The sequence below is a fragment of the Paralichthys olivaceus genome, chromosome 12 (assembly GCF_024713975.1).
Source record: "Paralichthys olivaceus isolate ysfri-2021 chromosome 12, ASM2471397v2, whole genome shotgun sequence".
In the NCBI taxonomy this organism is placed as follows: Eukaryota; Metazoa; Chordata; class Actinopteri; order Pleuronectiformes; family Paralichthyidae; genus Paralichthys; species Paralichthys olivaceus.
Genome location: NC_091104.1, coordinates 24,645,693 through 24,663,302, shown reverse-complemented (window position 1 = coordinate 24,663,302; position 17,610 = coordinate 24,645,693). Strand labels below are relative to the sequence as shown.

At 39.1% G+C, this 17,610-nt stretch overlaps 1 protein-coding gene across 1 annotated transcript in view; it reads right to left on the bottom strand.

The window, feature by feature from the left end:
- Window positions 1–17,610, bottom strand: part of adck1 (aarF domain containing kinase 1) — a 78,080-nt gene that overhangs the window by 15,367 nt on the left and 45,103 nt on the right. The window contains exons 5-7 of the mRNA XM_020084570.2: window positions 9,594–9,752; window positions 8,455–8,613; window positions 5,977–6,093 (exon numbers count right to left, since the gene is read on the bottom strand). Of these exons, the coding sequence (XP_019940129.1) occupies window positions 5,977–6,093; window positions 8,455–8,613; window positions 9,594–9,752 (435 nt within the window). The remainder of the gene's footprint in view (window positions 1–5,976; window positions 6,094–8,454; window positions 8,614–9,593; window positions 9,753–17,610) is intronic.

The following is a 17,610-nucleotide window of genomic DNA, read 5'->3' as shown; positions in this document are numbered from 1 at the left end:
CTTTGACCATCAATATGTCATTCAAGTGAACGTTTCATCCAAATTTGAAGACGTTTTCTCGAGGCATTTCAGGGATACTGTGCTTATGAGGGGTCACTGTGACCATGACCTCTGACCAAATTCTAATCAGTTCCCTCCAGGCATTGCTGGTAAATCACTTTCACAAAATGTACGTTCATAGTGACCTTGACCTCTGACCATCAAAATCAAATCAGTTCAATCTCATCACATTTGGTTCAAATTACAAAAAATTCTCTCACGGCATTTAACAGACTTTACATTCATAAGGGCGGATTGGACGGACAGATTGATGCACAACCACACATTTGTGTTTCTGTCTAGCTGTGGTGGATGTGGAGACATAAAAGATGGATGAACACAAAAATAACAAAATTACATTAAATAAATGAACAGCTGATCTAACTAGTGTGGCAGAACTTTAAGTAAGTGTAAACAGATTGGATGATTAACATCATTATCATTATAATGATTTATGAATGTGTTTTAAGTGTGTTATCCAGCTCCATCCCGACAAACACGCTTGATATTTTAAATAAATGTCAATACAGATTGACAACTCATTTTTCTTTCTATGACGTTTGTGTGAACAGACAGTGGCTCAGAATATTTAAAAACACCTGATGTCAATATGTTCTTAACGCTTTTCACTAAAGTTTGATCATGAGAACATTAGAAACAAATACATTCAGTAAGACAGTATTTTTTGGTTAAAAGTGGTGGTAACTTTCCGCGCCATGCAGAACGGAAAGTCATGCTAAAGCATCTAAGAAGAAATATGAGGAAATTAAATATTTCAAATTGAATGTCATAAATGGAAATATCAAAATTCCAACCCTAACACAAATCTTATTATGAAAACAAATCTGACTCAGCTGCTGTCAGTCAGTGAGGCAGCAGAGGCATCGAACTGCAACTTACAGATCCAGGATTCGGATGTGTGGTTGGTGCTGAGGGCGGCAGTTCCAACCAGAGTTTAACCGTTTCTCTGTCTCTTTGCTTTGCAGAGTCAACAAATAAAAACAACAGCTTTTTTTTTTTCTTATATACATTCCGGGAAGTCTACTGACAATTATTCTGTCCACTGAATATGTCAGTGGCTTTGATAGTATTTCTGACAGTGTAAGCTCTGGTGAGGATTCAGCGGCTGGCACCCGCTGCTGCTTTTTCACAAACTCAGTGCAGCCGTGCTGCTGACTGGACGGCTGCTTCTGAGGGCAGCGACTGTGCTGTGTCAACGGCTGTTTCCTCATTGATCATTCATTTAAAAATAATATACGTGTCTATGCCTACCCCTCCACCAAACCTTACAATGGTACAACTACAGGATTGTATGTGTGGCACAAGTGTGGCACAAGACACAATATGCAAAGTGTAACACAAAACACAACAGGTGGACGGAGGTCGGGGTCAGCTTGGATTGAGTCTGAGAAAAAAAGAGAGAGAAGGAGAGAGAAATGGAAAGTGGGAGGTAGGAGGAAAGAGAGGGTGAAACTAAGGGACGTTACATTAATATACTGGGGGTGCATTGGTTGAACTGCTGTAAATGTCTATTCTATAAATATATGACTCGATTGTCAAAAAGATGGTTTTGTAGTTTTCCAGCTATAGACTTGTCAGAAGACTGAGAGACCCTGTCCCTTCCTCCTTCTACACCCCTGTTGTAAAGAATTAGGGTCAAACAACCCATTTTCTCCTGTCAAAATGAAATTAAACCACAGTTTGTCTCTGTAACTAGACCTATTACACAATTTTAAATTTAGGTGAATCCCCCTCACACAGTGAGTAAATGTTGACAGCAAAGCGAAGCGAAGACGTGTATTTTAAATATTTTCTTGTACGGATAGTCTTAATCAGATTCTTTCTTCTCTGCGCCATAATGGCTGTGATTGCGTGCAGAAATGTCTCCATCTATTTGACAACACAGGCCCTGCAATTCCCCCTAACAACTGAATACAGAAAGAAAAGCTCGTCGACCTGCTCTGACCAGTTGGAGCACAGGCCACACAAGAAACTCATCTTGGCACCGAGACAGCATAAGCACACTGCAGGATCAGAGGTGGGGGCTCGAGGCAGTCTCAGACATGAGATTTACTACATTAATAAATGACTTTGACTCTAACTGTTTTTTATGTGAGACAGACTTTACTTCTAGATCTAGAGTTAATGGTTTTATTGCTCAGTTAATAGATCAATTATCGAGTGGCAAATTAAAGTTAAACATTAAGCATGAATATTTTTCTTTGATAAAGATCACTATTTTTTACTAAATGTGAAATAATTAACATTCCTAACATAATCAGTGTAGTAACAGTTCCCTGTAGTCACACAGGTGCAAAATCGGGTTGAAAGATTAGTCATTACAGCATTTTCCTTTTTGGCAATGTTTGCGTAGCAGAATACTGGAAGTACTGTTGACTATGTATGTATACAGTCTAAAACACACACACACACACACACACACACACACACACACACACACACACACACAGACACACACACACACACACACTTATTTAGCAAGAAAGCAGGGAGAAGACAAATTATCTCACAGAGGAATGGGTAGACACTAATGACCATTAATTAGTGCTCATCAGATTGTCACTGGAGAGAAAGCAATGCGCACACACACACACACACACACACACACACACACACACACAGATTTAACTGCTGGATTGCAAACACAGGCATGAGTGAGGTGCACTGCTTCCAACTTGACCATTTGGCCTGCAATATCCTGTTTTGTCTCCCTCCCTCACGTCTGTGGCTGTCTCAACTTCAGTTATACAAGCTGTTTCTCATCTGGGGCTGGGAACTTTGTTTTAGCACAAACTTGTTTTGTCCAAAGCGATGTGACGCAGCATTTGGCAATTTGTCAGGTCAGGCACACATCATTTATTTTAAATGAAATACTGAGCACAAAAATCAACTAACTTATCTTTTTAATTCTAATGTGTTTGTTTGTAATAATATGTTTTGTTTTAGATCTACAACAGATCTATTCCAAGGGAAACAAACACTTGATCCCGAACACATGTTCTCCATAAGGTTTTCACTCATACATAATGGCCGACTAAAGAAAAGAGATGGAAATATCAGTGTTCAACACTCTTCCTTAACTATGTGGAGAGATTGATGCTACAAAAATCATTACAGACCCTTACTCCACTGTACTGACTGTGATTTACAAGAGCCAAATGTTTAAGCTCTCAAACTGTTTTTATTTTGTGCTTCTTTTTTGCTTTAGAGTTGAGAAATTAAGTTTTCAGATTACAATTTAATGGTTAAATAAAAAAAAACAGCTGTACAACTTTTCAGAAAATCATTGTACAATACAATGTTATTATGAAGATTTGTTTAACCCTCAAGTCTGTGTGATATATAATCCATTTGCCTACGGTCCAAAATACACTACTTATTATGCACTTCAGATTGGGTTTCATTGCTCCAATTAGTTCTCTCAGTTATCCTTGTAGATACCGACCCCCTTCTAGCCAGTCTAATGTGATTTTAACATTTCAGTTCTTCCTGTTTAATTTGTAATATTTCCACACAGACGTTTGCAGGTTTTAACTGAATAATTTTGTACTCTTTACCTGAGACATGTTCTGCTGCGTCTGTGATTTATTGTTAAACTTGACAGTGAACAAAACAACCTCAATTGTGTTTGTGAACTGATCTTCCATCTTGTTAATATTTTGGTGCGGTTTGTGTTAATGCCCCCATTGTCTCTAGTGTTTTGTTTCTCAGCTGTTCGATGCCTGCAAGGATCAAGGTCACCCACATCAGTCATTCTACTAAAGTCTTGTTCTTTGATTAGTCTTCCGCCATATTCGTTAGTCCTGGATCTTTCCCTGCCTTACTGGATCACATCTCATCATCTCACTGGTAGGACTGGTTGATGGTGACATATACCATAAGTTTATACAGAGTTGTCCTCAGAGACATTGCCATACTGTTGATACTTTTGCATCAATCCATTAAGATCTCTTGGTAACAAAGCCTTTGCAGACACTGGGACAGAAATATACAATCAGATGCACAACTGAAAACAAACAAAAAAAAAAAATCTTTACTGAAAGCAGTGACATTTGCTTATCACTCTGACATTGGCAGTCCAACAGTCGTGAGAAAGTTGAAATATCGGCAAAATTCATTATCATGCTGTGATTTTGCAGCAACATACACTTAACCGAGATAAGATTAGAAATTCCATCCAGCTTGAAATATGTCACAGGTCTTCACTGAAACACTAGCGACATGGTGATGAATGAGTAAAATCCATTCAGTGTTTACGGCCATATCTTATAGGTAGAGGGAGAAGGCAAATAAAGGGAGCAAAGCATCAGCCTGTTCTGGTTACATCAAGGGGCTAGTTCAGAGGGAGGTCTGGTCCCTTGTCCATCACACACAGACACATGGACCAGCATGCACCACTGCCACGTAATTATTCCATCCATCCTGTCACTGTGTGTTTCAACTTATCTCCTCTGCTGATTCTGATTTATTATTGTGAGTGCTCTGATTATTGAATGGAAATAAATAATAATTTGTCTGTGGTGAGAGTTTTGTTGTTTTGTTCGTTTGTTTGTTTCCGTGAACATATTTCTTCATACATTTTTTCCCCAGATTTGTATGAGGTCCCAGTGACTTTTTACCACTGAAATGTATTCACTGAATCTTTGAGACCAGTGAAAACTGATCAGAAGTTGAAGAAATTCCCTTAACTTTCATGTTTTTTGAGGCAACCTTGAACTTTGAGCACCAAAATCCACTCAGTAAGTCCAAGTGAATTGTACCGGATGTAATGAACTTCGAATCGAAACAGCTGGTAGGGCACGCACAAACGTGAACGTGGTTCCAGGCAGGAGGGTAACAATGGACATTTAGACTAAAAACACATTGTAAATGACACAGTTTGGAGTCAAATGTGAATGTTGAAGCTTACAGACACTTGGATGACACCACACGAACAGTATGGAGTTATTTTTTGTATTTTTCTGTTGTTTTTTTTCTGTTTGAAGACGTGGTCGCCAGCTAATTCCATTGTTTTGGATTTGGCTGCATCGTTGTTTACCCCGTAAACTCCAAAAGTGTTTTGTTGGACTCAAAAACTTCACCCACCACTCCATTGGCATAGTGGTAAGATAATGAGTGAATTTTCATTTTTCAGTGAACTATCCCTTTAACCTTTCACATGTCACCACCAATATCTAGTCATTTCATTTTTGAGTCCAAGTGAATGTTTCTACCAAACTTGAAGAAATTCCCTTAAGGCATTCTTGAGCTATCCTGTTCACGAGAATGGGATGGATGTGGGAACAGACCGACAACCAGAAAACATGCTGTTTTTTTGTTGGAGGTGGAACAGTTGGTGTAGCAATCAAAGGTCAAGTGCAATTAAAACACATTTAGCAAATAGATTATGACAAAGAAAAACCATATGACTTCAAATATTGCTCTGCTCAAGTCGTGATGAAATATGGCCTCAGATGAGCATGTGGTGCGATGAGGACATTTTCAGTGTTCACTGTGACCAAGCTGTCCATCATGTTAACACATTCATGATTTTCCTTCCATTAAACTTTGATCTGTGCTCTTTTCATTTAATTTAATTGTCATGTTGTTGGACCTATGACTGCAACAGATGGTGCCTAACTGAAGAATGAGTGCACCTACAGCTGATTATTATTTCAGGAATCAACTTGTTACATTTGCATTAGAGCAGTGGATGATAAGAAACACAACAACAAATTCGTATTTTTTACTTTTGTCGATTCACTGAAAATTCAGTTTAAATTAGTCACACATTTGGGTGGAAACTGCTGCTCTGTTGACATGCAGCAATGTGTTCGCCTGTGTGTCTAACAACCTGGATTTCCAGTCCATAATCTGTGTTTGTGTAACTTGTGCACATACACGCCACCTAACAGAGAGAAGGCAGAGCAGCAGTACCTCATTGACGTTGATGCCGTGTTTCTTCATGTAGTCTTTGTCATTGACCTGGCCACCCTCAGCAAACTCCATGGTCAGGATCCTCTTTGTGGACAGATCCCAGTGGATCATGGGAACCTTTGGATAGAAAGGTAGGGATGAGGGGGAGATGTTTTTCGAAACTGTTTCTTTTCCTTTTTTAAAATTTCATTTGTGAAATGTGAGAACAGGAAGTGATGTACAAGATAAGATAAGATATCATGATATAGTCACATGATGGAAGGACAGAACATAATGCAGTTAAAGGGATGGTTCACAGACAAATTTAATTCACTCATTATCTACTCACCACAATGCTGATGCAGGGGTGGGTGAAGTGTTTGAGTCCACAAAACACTTTAGGAGTCTCATGGGTAAACAGTGTTGGAGCCAGATGTAATAAAACAACAGAAAACAAAACACAACATGCCTCTATACTGCTGGTGTGGTGTCATCACAGTGTTCGCGAGCCCCGACATTAATATTCAACTCGAAACAAGGTCATTTACACCATTGTTGAAGCCTAAAAGTCCACTAAAGTGGTGATGCCAGCAGACGAAGCCACAGGAACGCCCCACCCCACGCTTAACCTTGGGCGAGAGTGTGTGCGCCACTTTCCGGTGTGCAAGTGCTTACCAGAACGTGCCTCCGAGGAGGATATCAGAGGACATTTAGGCTTAAAACATGGTGTAAATGAAGTTGTTTCAAGTCAAATTTGAATGTTGGGGCTTACACCACACGAGCAGTATTTTCTGTTGTTTTATTTCGTCTGAAGAAGAGTTCACTAGTTACTTCAATTGTATTGGATTCGGCTCCAACGCTTTTTACCCCTAAGACTCCAGAAGTGTTTTGTGGACTCAAACACTTCACTACGCCTCCATCTACATAGTGGTGAGTAGATGAGTGAATTTTCATTTTTCAGTGAACTATTCCTTTAATGTCTTTGTTCCGGGTCAGATAACCTGCGAGGTCAGAGAAAAGATTTTCGACGGTCAGGCTGGAAAAGCCTACGTTTAGGCGAAGGGAGAGGAACCAGAAGCTGGGGAAGTGAGCCGAGCTACGTGCTAGGCTAAAGGCTAGGCTATAGGCTAACCCATACAGACCAGCGCTCCTGAGTCTGTTCCTCGCCAACTCCGTGTCTCTTACAAACAAGATGGACAAAATCAGAATGAGAAGTACGTTACATTACCTCATGGCTATGCATCCTGCAAACAGTTGTGTGTAATGGTGTGGCTTGATGTTCAAGCAAACTTAAAACTCCAATACTTTTGGTGGGTGGCAACCAATGTCAAGGTGTATTACCGCCATCCACTGTGTTTCAATATCCTACTTCTTTTTCCCCATTTGGAACTGTATCTCTAATTATACTTGATATCCGATATCTTCTTCTTCCTCTTCGTTTGGTCTAGTGGCGGGTGACAACCTGCTGTATTGGAGTGTAAATCAGATAATGCACCATACTCTATTTTCCAATGGTAAATACTATTTCCAAGCTCAGTTCTTCCATTCCATGCTTTGCAATTTATTTCTTTGGCTTTTCTTGTTCTCTAAAATACTGTTTAAATAGAGCAATCGCATAAACCTGTTGGATGTCTTTTTATTAAGTGCAGTGTATGATTGAGTCTGGTATGTCCTATCCTCAGCCTGTCTTTGGTACTCCTTTTTGCTGTCCTCACTGTGTTCACTTCCTGGTGTACTGCATAAAGGTGTCGTCCTGTGTGAGCGATTCAAAATTATAACATTAATAATGTTAACAATTAAATATATATGTTTCCTTCATATAGATATTATGAGTTAAAGCATGTCAAAACTTTGGAAATTCAAAAGTTTAATTATTTTTCCAATTAAAGAAACTGGAGTTTTACTGGGTGTACAAGAAGGCATTTGCACCAAATTGTCTGCCATTGTGCCAAGTAGTATGTCTCTCTCACAAAGCACTTATAGAATTAAAAAAGAGCTGAATAAAAAAAGCAAATGACAGAAAAGAAGACAAAACTAAATAAGTTTCAACTGTCTGGATTTGAACATGGAACAAAGAAAGGCAGCTGGAAAGAGAAATCTATTTCACATTCAGCAGAGCTAATAAAGTTCTCAAAGAGACATATTAAGAAAAAGCACACAAGGAAATTAAATGATAATGGACATAAAGTCCAACTCTGCCCAGTAAAAGAAGCATGATTTATGTTGTTCTGCTAACCCTGCTATTAGAATTGAGGATGAGCCGACAGGCGGTACAGAGGATCCTGTCATAAACAGTCAAAAGTATGACCTCTATTAACTGCACTGAGTAACTGCACTGGGTACAATTTTGAATAGTCAGGCCTTAGATTAAAAAAAGACTGTATTTGATTATTACCCACTGTTTACTGGCATGTGTGCAGGGATAGTGCTAATCAGGTCAAAAATAGAATGTCATGAACTCCAAAGGCTCTTTGAAAGAAAAGGAAGCCTAGCATTTACCTTGAGGAAGGGGTAGTGGGCTAGCATGCTGGCCACCCTCTCTGCATTGTGTCCCTCATTGATGAAGTCCAGCTCCAGTGGCATGTTCTTCTTGGCCTCTTCCACCAACCACATGAAGGCAAAGTCAGGGAATAGCTTATGGACTGCCCTCAACAATACCTTCAAATTACAAAATATTAGAAGCAGTCATTCTGTCAAGTCAGAATAGAAGAGGCACAGGAACATCACAGTAATACTGGCATTATTTCCAAATCATGTTGGAAACTTTGCTCTAATGTTTTGCTCCATGTTGAAATTACCATCACATGATTTCTGTACATTAGTTAGTTGCACCTTCAAGCTCCCAATGTCCTGTTCAACCACATCCCAGAGGTTCTACTGCATTCACATCTGCTAACTTTGGAGGACACTGAAGTTCACTGAACTTGTGTCTCTGCATTTTCTGTATTGCACTGATACTACATTATTGTTTGAATGAATAAGTGGGTGCAGGTGTGCTCAGTGAGTTTACAGTGCTGTCCTGTCAACAGCTACCGTTTTATACCAGTATTACTGGCTGAGTCAAGTTTGAAGACAGAAGCAGCTGTGAAAACCGCTCTATATAAAACCAATTAAAATATTGTGCTGTTCTTGTTAGTAAACTGTTATCTTACTACAAATATGCACTTTATTTTGCACATGCCGCAACAATGTCACCAAACAATTATGTTGTGTAACAGCTTATGTTTCACTCATGAGATGGATGTAAACAAACCAAAACGGTGTCTTTACATTTTATTCATTTTATTTACCCACTTAATGTAATTTTGTACTGGGTTCTGAGCCATGCCAAACATGGGTGAACTACACTCAACTGGTGCCTGATTGCATCTCGAGTAGAGACACAAGAAGGACTGAAGTTGCTGCTGCTGCTTTGCTAAAGTGCAAATATTTTACTATTTTATCTGTGAACATCTCAACGCAATAGTCTTTACTTCTTTTTTTTTTTTTTTTACTTAATTTTTCTTTCATGCTGTTGCGTAGAACAACACGTATCAGTGGTTTGAGTTCAGTATATCACTAGTCTGTGTCTCAAAACCGTGAGCCAAAAAACACTTCATCACTTATTTCAAAAAGGTTTTCAACAGAAACGTCCTCACCTCCATCACCACTATGTCCTTGGAGCTTTGTCTCTGGACTTTGGGGTGTTGGACCTTGACAGCCACTGTCCTTCCATCATGAAGCACTGCCTTGTGGACCTGGGCTAAGGAGGCTGTACCCTGAGGCTTCTCCTCAAAGGAGACAAATAACTCGGACAGCTGCAGGACAGAGATAGGGATGGGGAAGAAAGGAGTGGGAGAGAGCAGAGGATAAATGAGGTACAGATAATGATAAAGAAGACAGGAGAGGAAGAGAGGCATGGGAGTGGGGGAATAATGTGATCATCAATCTGATCATCTCCATTTACAAGCTACTAGATAAATTACAACTGAAGGAGGCTGAACTAATTTAAAGAGTAGATGTGTACATGTGGATATACAGTAAATTAGATTATTCTCTTTTTATGTAAGCAAAATATAGATTTTTTATGTCATGGTGACAACACAAGACCCAGGAGGAAGTAAATGCAATGTGCAATGATGCTATCATGGTAGTTGGTATTAGGCTTGTTGTGTTTGACACTGTTGAACTGAAACCAAACTAAGAATGAGACCAAGGGGAGGCAGATAATGTGAGGTAGAGGACTGGAATAGAGTCACAACAATGATGGATGGAGAGATGAATGTTAACTGACAAGTGAATTCTCAAATACTGACTTTATTTACCTCAACTGCAGAGAGAAACAGACAAGGCATTTGTCTGAATCATATAATCTATAATCTGATTAGAGTTGACACCTCTAGTCATCTCCAGCCAATCAGATGGCAGGATGGGGTGTAGGTGGTGAAGGTATATGTGGTGGTAAGGTGACCCCTAATGTTTTTTTACACTGTACATGTCTGTAATTGGGGAAATCCACGTGTCAGGGACAGGGTTACACAACTCAGTGCAGTTTATATTAACTGCACCAGGCTCTGGTTAGATTTGGACAAACACAAAGAAAAAGAATACGTGTTGGGTTCAGGCTTGGCTCGGTTAGTTTCCTCTTGGACTTGTGTCATGTTCTGACTGAACAATGCATCCTGAGCCACTCTCTATTGACACCCAATAGCAAAGGGGTCAGTCATTTTCAATAGTGATTAAGCATAGTTTGGGAACCAGTCAGGAGGTTTCTCCTTCATTGTGTACTGTATGACCTGCATATATATTAATCTCCCTAGTTAACAGCCATTTTATTACTTACAGCAAAGTATATTGTAAATGTGGCATCTGCTTTTGAAATCAAAATCGAGCCACTTCAGTAATTTTACTGCATTGGTGTAGTAAGATTATATTCCCCTTTGATATATTTTTTATAGTTTTCTGGGGCATTGTCAATACATCCTAGTGTGAAGTGAAAAATCAATGAAAATGTGCTTTAAAACAAACTACAGAGGTCAGAGAGCAATTGCATTCAATTTAAGGGGACTGTTGGGCCTTGTTAGAGGTATGCTCTCTACTGAGTGCCATTCTAGTATTATCTGTTACAAATCGGTAAGATTTGAGGAGTGAGAAACTCAAATGTCTTCCTTGGTGGAAGGGGACTTTTCTTTCCATTGTGACCTCTCTGTTGAATGCAATCTGGTTAGGCAGCAGTCAGATAGCAGTAAAGCAATTTTGGTGACAGAGGAGGGGGTTAAAGCGGTTTCAAAGATCATTAAGCTGAGAAATGCTGAGGCTCCCGATGGGATCAAAGGAGTGATTTGAAGTGTCACGATCAATGGAGTCCTGTGTTGGTGTGTCATTACATACAAGCTCAACACCATGAAGAACATTTCTTACAGCACCTGAACGCCAATGTAATGGTACAAGCAATATGTTTTTTATTTTATTATCCTAGTAACATGTCTGGTTTGTGAAACAAGCATGTTGTTCATTTGTGCCATGGAACTCCATTGCTTTCAAAAAAACATTGAGCCACACTGTTGCACTGGGAGACATGTTCCTTTATGACCATCACACATGCACAGTAGTTGATTTTAAATAAGTCCCACGTGCGCTCACACACTGCCAGAAATACACACTATAGAGCACCAAATGTGGATTGCTGAAAATAGTCCCCAACAAATACTATCATTTATAAAATACAGTGGACGGATTTTCTCAACATTATATTTGTGAGTGCCTTTTACATGATCAGACACTTAGAGTTTATGCTGAATAATTGAACTTATCCATCGGCATAGTGATTAGTAGTTAATAAGTGAATTTTTCATTTTTCTGTGAATTATCCCTTTAAGGTTGCTTGATTTATTCTTTAAAAGGAGGTCAGGCCTTCTCCATTTCTTAAACTGAGCAGGAGGCTTGCAGGAAACACTGTAGTGATCACAATACAATCTGCTGATAAGTTTGCTTAATTCAGGAGGAAGTAATAACAGAGGGCAGTCCGATCGTCTTTCTGTGGATTAAGAGTAATTTCCTTGAACACAATATTACCAAATGAATGACATGCTAATTGAGTTTGGAGCCAGCCAAAACATACCCATGACATTGTTTATACAGTGAGAGTAACAACAACAGTATACTTGGGAACAGTGAGAAACGGGGAAAAAAACAACCCAGATACCAATAACAAGGACCACTAAAGTCACTTCTTTAATATGATCAGTCGTGATAGCGACTGTTGTCATACAGAGAAAGACACAGCGCTTGATACCTCTACTGTGTTGCCTCTTGATGTAATCCCTTTACAAATCTCTAAAACACTGCTTAACATTTTGCATCTAGTAGTGCACCCCTTGAGCAGAGGTAGTCCCTCATTAGCTTCCACTTAGCCCTGTGGACATAGAACACGCACACACATTAATTAGTGTGTGTGGGTTTGAAGGTTAAAGAGGCTTCCCAAGGGACCTGGAGTCATTACAAGAGACTTATTGTGTGCTCTGGAACCTCCACAGCACCCTGAGGCGGATCTGCCTCATGGATACAAACCTGTGAACTGAAAAAAGGTGGCGTGCATCGTAAAAGTGCACCATTTCTACTTAGTCCCACACACCTTAATGCACTTTAAGTATTAAGTGTTATTCTCAGAGCCAATGATGCTTTAACCAGACAAACCTGCACAGACACATCTGAGTCATTATTACTCACTAATGTTTCAATACCAGGAGCAATGCCAGGAAAACGCCAGTGAGGAAGCTGAACTGTGCCACACCTTTAATAGTCCAGCAGGGGGACTTTATTGAGTTGTTGCTTTATGTAACCATCTGGAATATTCAGGTCTAAAATTCTTCATCCGGTTAAGATACATGGTCGCTCTTCTTCATCTACAACAGTCTAATATTTAACATTTTCAGCTTGTGCTGGCTTTGTCTGGGTGAAAGACTGTATGTCCTAATTCATATTCATACTTCAAACTGTACCATGGGGGGAAGCCCCCTGTTGTTAGTACCTGGTGAATCATAAAAAGTGGCTAATTTGAACATGATGTTGGCCCATCAGGTAAAGGCTGAACATGAGCCCTCTTGAAGATGCCATCAGATCATAAATTGTGCAAGTGGCACGGGATCCTGTGTGGGAACAGCTGAGTTATTCATTATGCAAATATGCTAAATGGAATGAAATTGTCTACACCCACCAGTGTCCTCCCTCTATGACGATCAGACATGTGTGTACTGCAAGGAAACATATACTTTCTCAGATGGACCTAGCATTCTAAGCAACATTGAGAAATCCAACTGAAATATAAACACGGACAATTTAAAGGTGTGGATCATTTTGACATAATATTTTTAGAAAATGTTGTCACTAACAGCCCAACCTCTTGTCATGCGGGGTTTGCGTTTGTAGTTGTGTAAACAGTGGCCTGTAGCTTCTGGTTCAAAGCTACCACCCAGTCACTGCTTATGCTAATCTCAGCAGTGTGAGTTAATAAACATGGTAATGTATGCGTGTGGGCCCCAGTCCCAGAGGGGAGACCCCCAGTGACATATGTTCCCTGAAATGAGTTATGGCACAAATAAAGTGGCCCCCGAGGCATCACAGTTGGACGGCAAAGCATCGGTGTCTGTGGCAAGGTGGCCACTTTGGATGCGGGCATATATCATTACAACACAGACAACAAGCAATGAGAGAGATTACTTTACTGAAGAGAGGAAATCAAAGTCTCAACTCCACAATCCCTATTGTCCGTGTCCAAGTGTTCCACTGTGAGGCTCAGGGTCTGATAATAAAGTAGGAATCTGTATAAATACATACTGCAAACCTTCACACAGGTCCATTTACTTCAACTGGGCCTTTGGTTGAGTTTATACTGGCTAAACACCTTAACTCCTAATGTATCCTGTTTTATATGTTCAATATTTAAATATATACTTTAAAGATGCCTTCAGATTGTCTGATCCTCTCCAATTTTAATTTGCCATTGTAGGAAACTCAACATAACTTATCATCATGAAAAAAATGATCTCTTCCACATATTTTTTGCAATTGCTTAAATTCTGCCATTTCGATTGCTACTGTCAATTAATCTTAAAATTCTCACACACAGTTTCATATAGAGAATTGGTACTTTGGAGGAAATAAAGTTTGCCTAATATTTCATCCCACTCTTTTTAATGTTTGATGTAATGCACTGTTTGCTTGTGTCTTCAGTTTATTTATTGCCAATAAAAAATTTAAAAAAGTCATTTGAATTAAGCATTTTTCTTGAAATATTTTCTAAAATTACATTTTATTATCATAACAACACTGTTATTGGAATATAAATACAATTAATGATCAATATTTTTTTCCTTGTAGAGTATGCTGCTATTTATACTGGTGAATACTGACAACTATGGAAAGGAAATCTGGACTACATACATTTTACTCCAAATTGTCCTTCATATTCCTTTGCATTCTTCATTTGTAAAAGGCAAACTCCGGATTAAGTCCAGAGCAAATTCTATAGAAATTCTCTGTACATACTTTCAGTAACATGTGCGCAGAAATGTTCTTTCTCTCCGCACAAATTACGGATTTATGTCATGTGTGCAACGGCTGATTTTGTTCTCACCACCTTGCATATGTATGTGAATCAGAGTCATTCTAAACTGACAGGCGCGTGTCCACTATCTGCAACTAGCTTACTAGAGCCCCACTGTACACTTCAAAAATAAACACCATCACTGATCACAAGTTTATTAGACATAAGTTTAAACCTGGGGCACCTCCCACCTCCGGTCCCAGTTCTGGTGGTTTTCCTTCTCTTGTATGGGGTTGAGTGGTGATGAACAAAGGACTAAGCTACCAGTGCCTCCAGTTTACAGCTAATTAGCCAAAATCACAAAACCAAATAAAGTTAACTTGTGCTTGCTAATGTACAAGCATGAGCTACTAGCTAATGTAATAAGTTAGGGCATACAGGCTAATGTACTGTACTTGAGGGGAGACACTCAAATTTGTATGCCATCTCAATTGCCACATTGATATGCAAATTAGGCGTTAACTAATTAAAATGCACTAATTTTGATACATTTGCCAATTGGCACTGCAGTCGAATAGGCAAAGCAAACAAACAAATATAGATAAATCACCACAGAACTTCCCCAGTTGAGTTTAGCATGAAATGTACATGTGTGCGAGCCCGGAAGTCATTGTAGTGCACCTCTTGAGAGGTTGGAGGGATGGCAAGCAGAACTATGTACTAAATATATATACATATTATTTAAAAAGCTCTCATATCTGATTTTCTTTTGCTACCAATTAATCAGTTAAAAAATCAACTACAGATGCACAATTTCATGGCACTAGAAATTGTTGGGAGTGGCCGATCAATTATAGGCCAATAAACAATTTAATGAAAGCCCAAACTTTTACATTTTAATATGAACATTCCCATATATTCTATTGCAAATTGAGTAAACTATCTCAACTTGTACAGTTGAAGATTTCCATTATGACAATAATATCCATGGTTATTTAATACATTTAGTCAATGCATTAGTAAATTAACTTATTGTCCTTTAAAGCCTTTTTTTTCTATATAAATGGAGTTTTAATATACTATGCATTTAGTTAAAAGGGTGGTGTTCACATTTTCTAGGACAGCTCGGCCTTCATCATTTGTCGTTACGCATGGTGTGAGACAGTTCTAAATTTGTTTGCAGAGTACAGATAAATTTAGGTAAGAACATATTGACGAATCCCAGATTTGTGCGTCAATTGTTCATACGCACAGTTTAAGCACGAAGGCCCAAATTATGAAAACTGCTTGAGATCTGACAGGGAAGCACCTGTTGATGTGGTTTGCCATGCAGTCACTGCCACTTCCGGAAGCTCAGCAACCACAGACACTCGTACCAGACCTCCTTGTCAAGATGCCAACTACCCATGATGCTCCTCTTATGTTGTGGTTCATCCCCAACTAAGTGTGATATTCAAGCTGGATACAGATTCTGTTTGGTAAAAACGACATATTGCACATGCTGGCCTTTCTGTATTTTTACTATAGAGGGGATGTGTTGGCCAGAGCGAAGGGGAGGCCATCCAAATCATGCACAGCGGGGATTGCATATGTCACCACAAATGGTGCCGAAAAAAGCAAAGCATCAAATACTACTCTCTGCTCGAGGAAATGCGTACACGTGTGAAGAAAGACGGATGTGAAGTCAAGCGGAAATGATGCTGAGGCTGTTTCCCCAACTCCAGAGATGCCTGGCATCGCTCATCAGTGTCACTTCTTCTCCTCACTCCAAAAAGGGAGGAGGGCTTATTCATTCTGCTGTCCTCTTTGTTCACAGAGGAGCTATAACACGGTCTTTTTAAGGGATCATGACAGATACAGGAAGAACTTAAAACTGAATGCACGTCTAATTAATAAAACATGAAAAAGAAGAAGAAAATGCATCTGTATTAACAGGTTTTAATTACAGAGTAGCAATATCAGTTCACTGTGATGTGAGCTCATATTCATCCTAGCACGTGACACTGGTTTCTGAATGTTGTCCTGGATGTAAAAGACTGAATGTTGCTTAGGGGAATGTGCCTGTTTGCAATAGGAATCTCTTTAGAATAGTGTCCTGTCTGTCATTCATATTAATATTCTTTATCATTCTCAGCAAATTCCATGATGAAATGATATAGTAACATTAAACACAGCCAGTAAATCAAGTGCTAGTAGTTGTATCTACATTAGCTATTATTAGTAATCAGTGCAAGTAAATCTGGAATCTCTTTAAATATAGAAATCCTCAAGTATCAGAAACTGAGACTCGGAGGCTGCCGGCAGAGAGAACAGCTGAGTAACCAACAATCAGGGACCTCAAAGGCTCTGATTACACATTCATGTTGTACACTGAGCTGAATGATATCAGAGAATAAAGTGACACTGACATGATGCATACTACAGCTTCTGTAAAAGCAAACATGAAAAAAGCTTCAGGTGGCAAATAATGATGAGGCTCTGGTTGCTGGGAGTGCAAGTGCAAGCCACGTGTTTGTGAGTGGCAACATTCCCACCTTTGTGTTCAGGCATTTTACGTATGTAAATGTGTGTTTCTCTAGAGACTCAAACATGTATCGTAAGGGCCTTCACTGAGCCTACACTACTTCTTCTTGGAACTCAAAGGTCTGAATGTGTTTATTCTGTTTTGCTATTTTATCCACACTGATATGGACCTATGTGTCTAAGGTCGACTCACATTATTTTATATTTATATCGTCTACAGGCTATTCCACACTATAAAGGGACAGTCGATGCTACAACTAAATTTTACCTGAACAAACAATTCAAATTATTAGAACGCCATATAAACTTGTAAAAAAATATATGCACATTAAATTATAAGAATTATAATAGCTATTATAATTAAAGTGAATCATTTAGGGAAAACACCAGCAATTTTGATAAAGAGATTTTAACTTTGAGGCTTGTGCGGAAGTTGAAGTATTGACAGAGACATTTGCTTAATGAAGACCTTTAAATCAGTGTAGTGTGAAAGCATATTGACCAGTCTATGATACACAGTACTTTATTGAGCCTCTCTGCTGGAGAAGATCTCCTGGGAATCACTCAAATCTCTTGTGTGTGTCTTCTGTTTATACAAGAGCAACAAG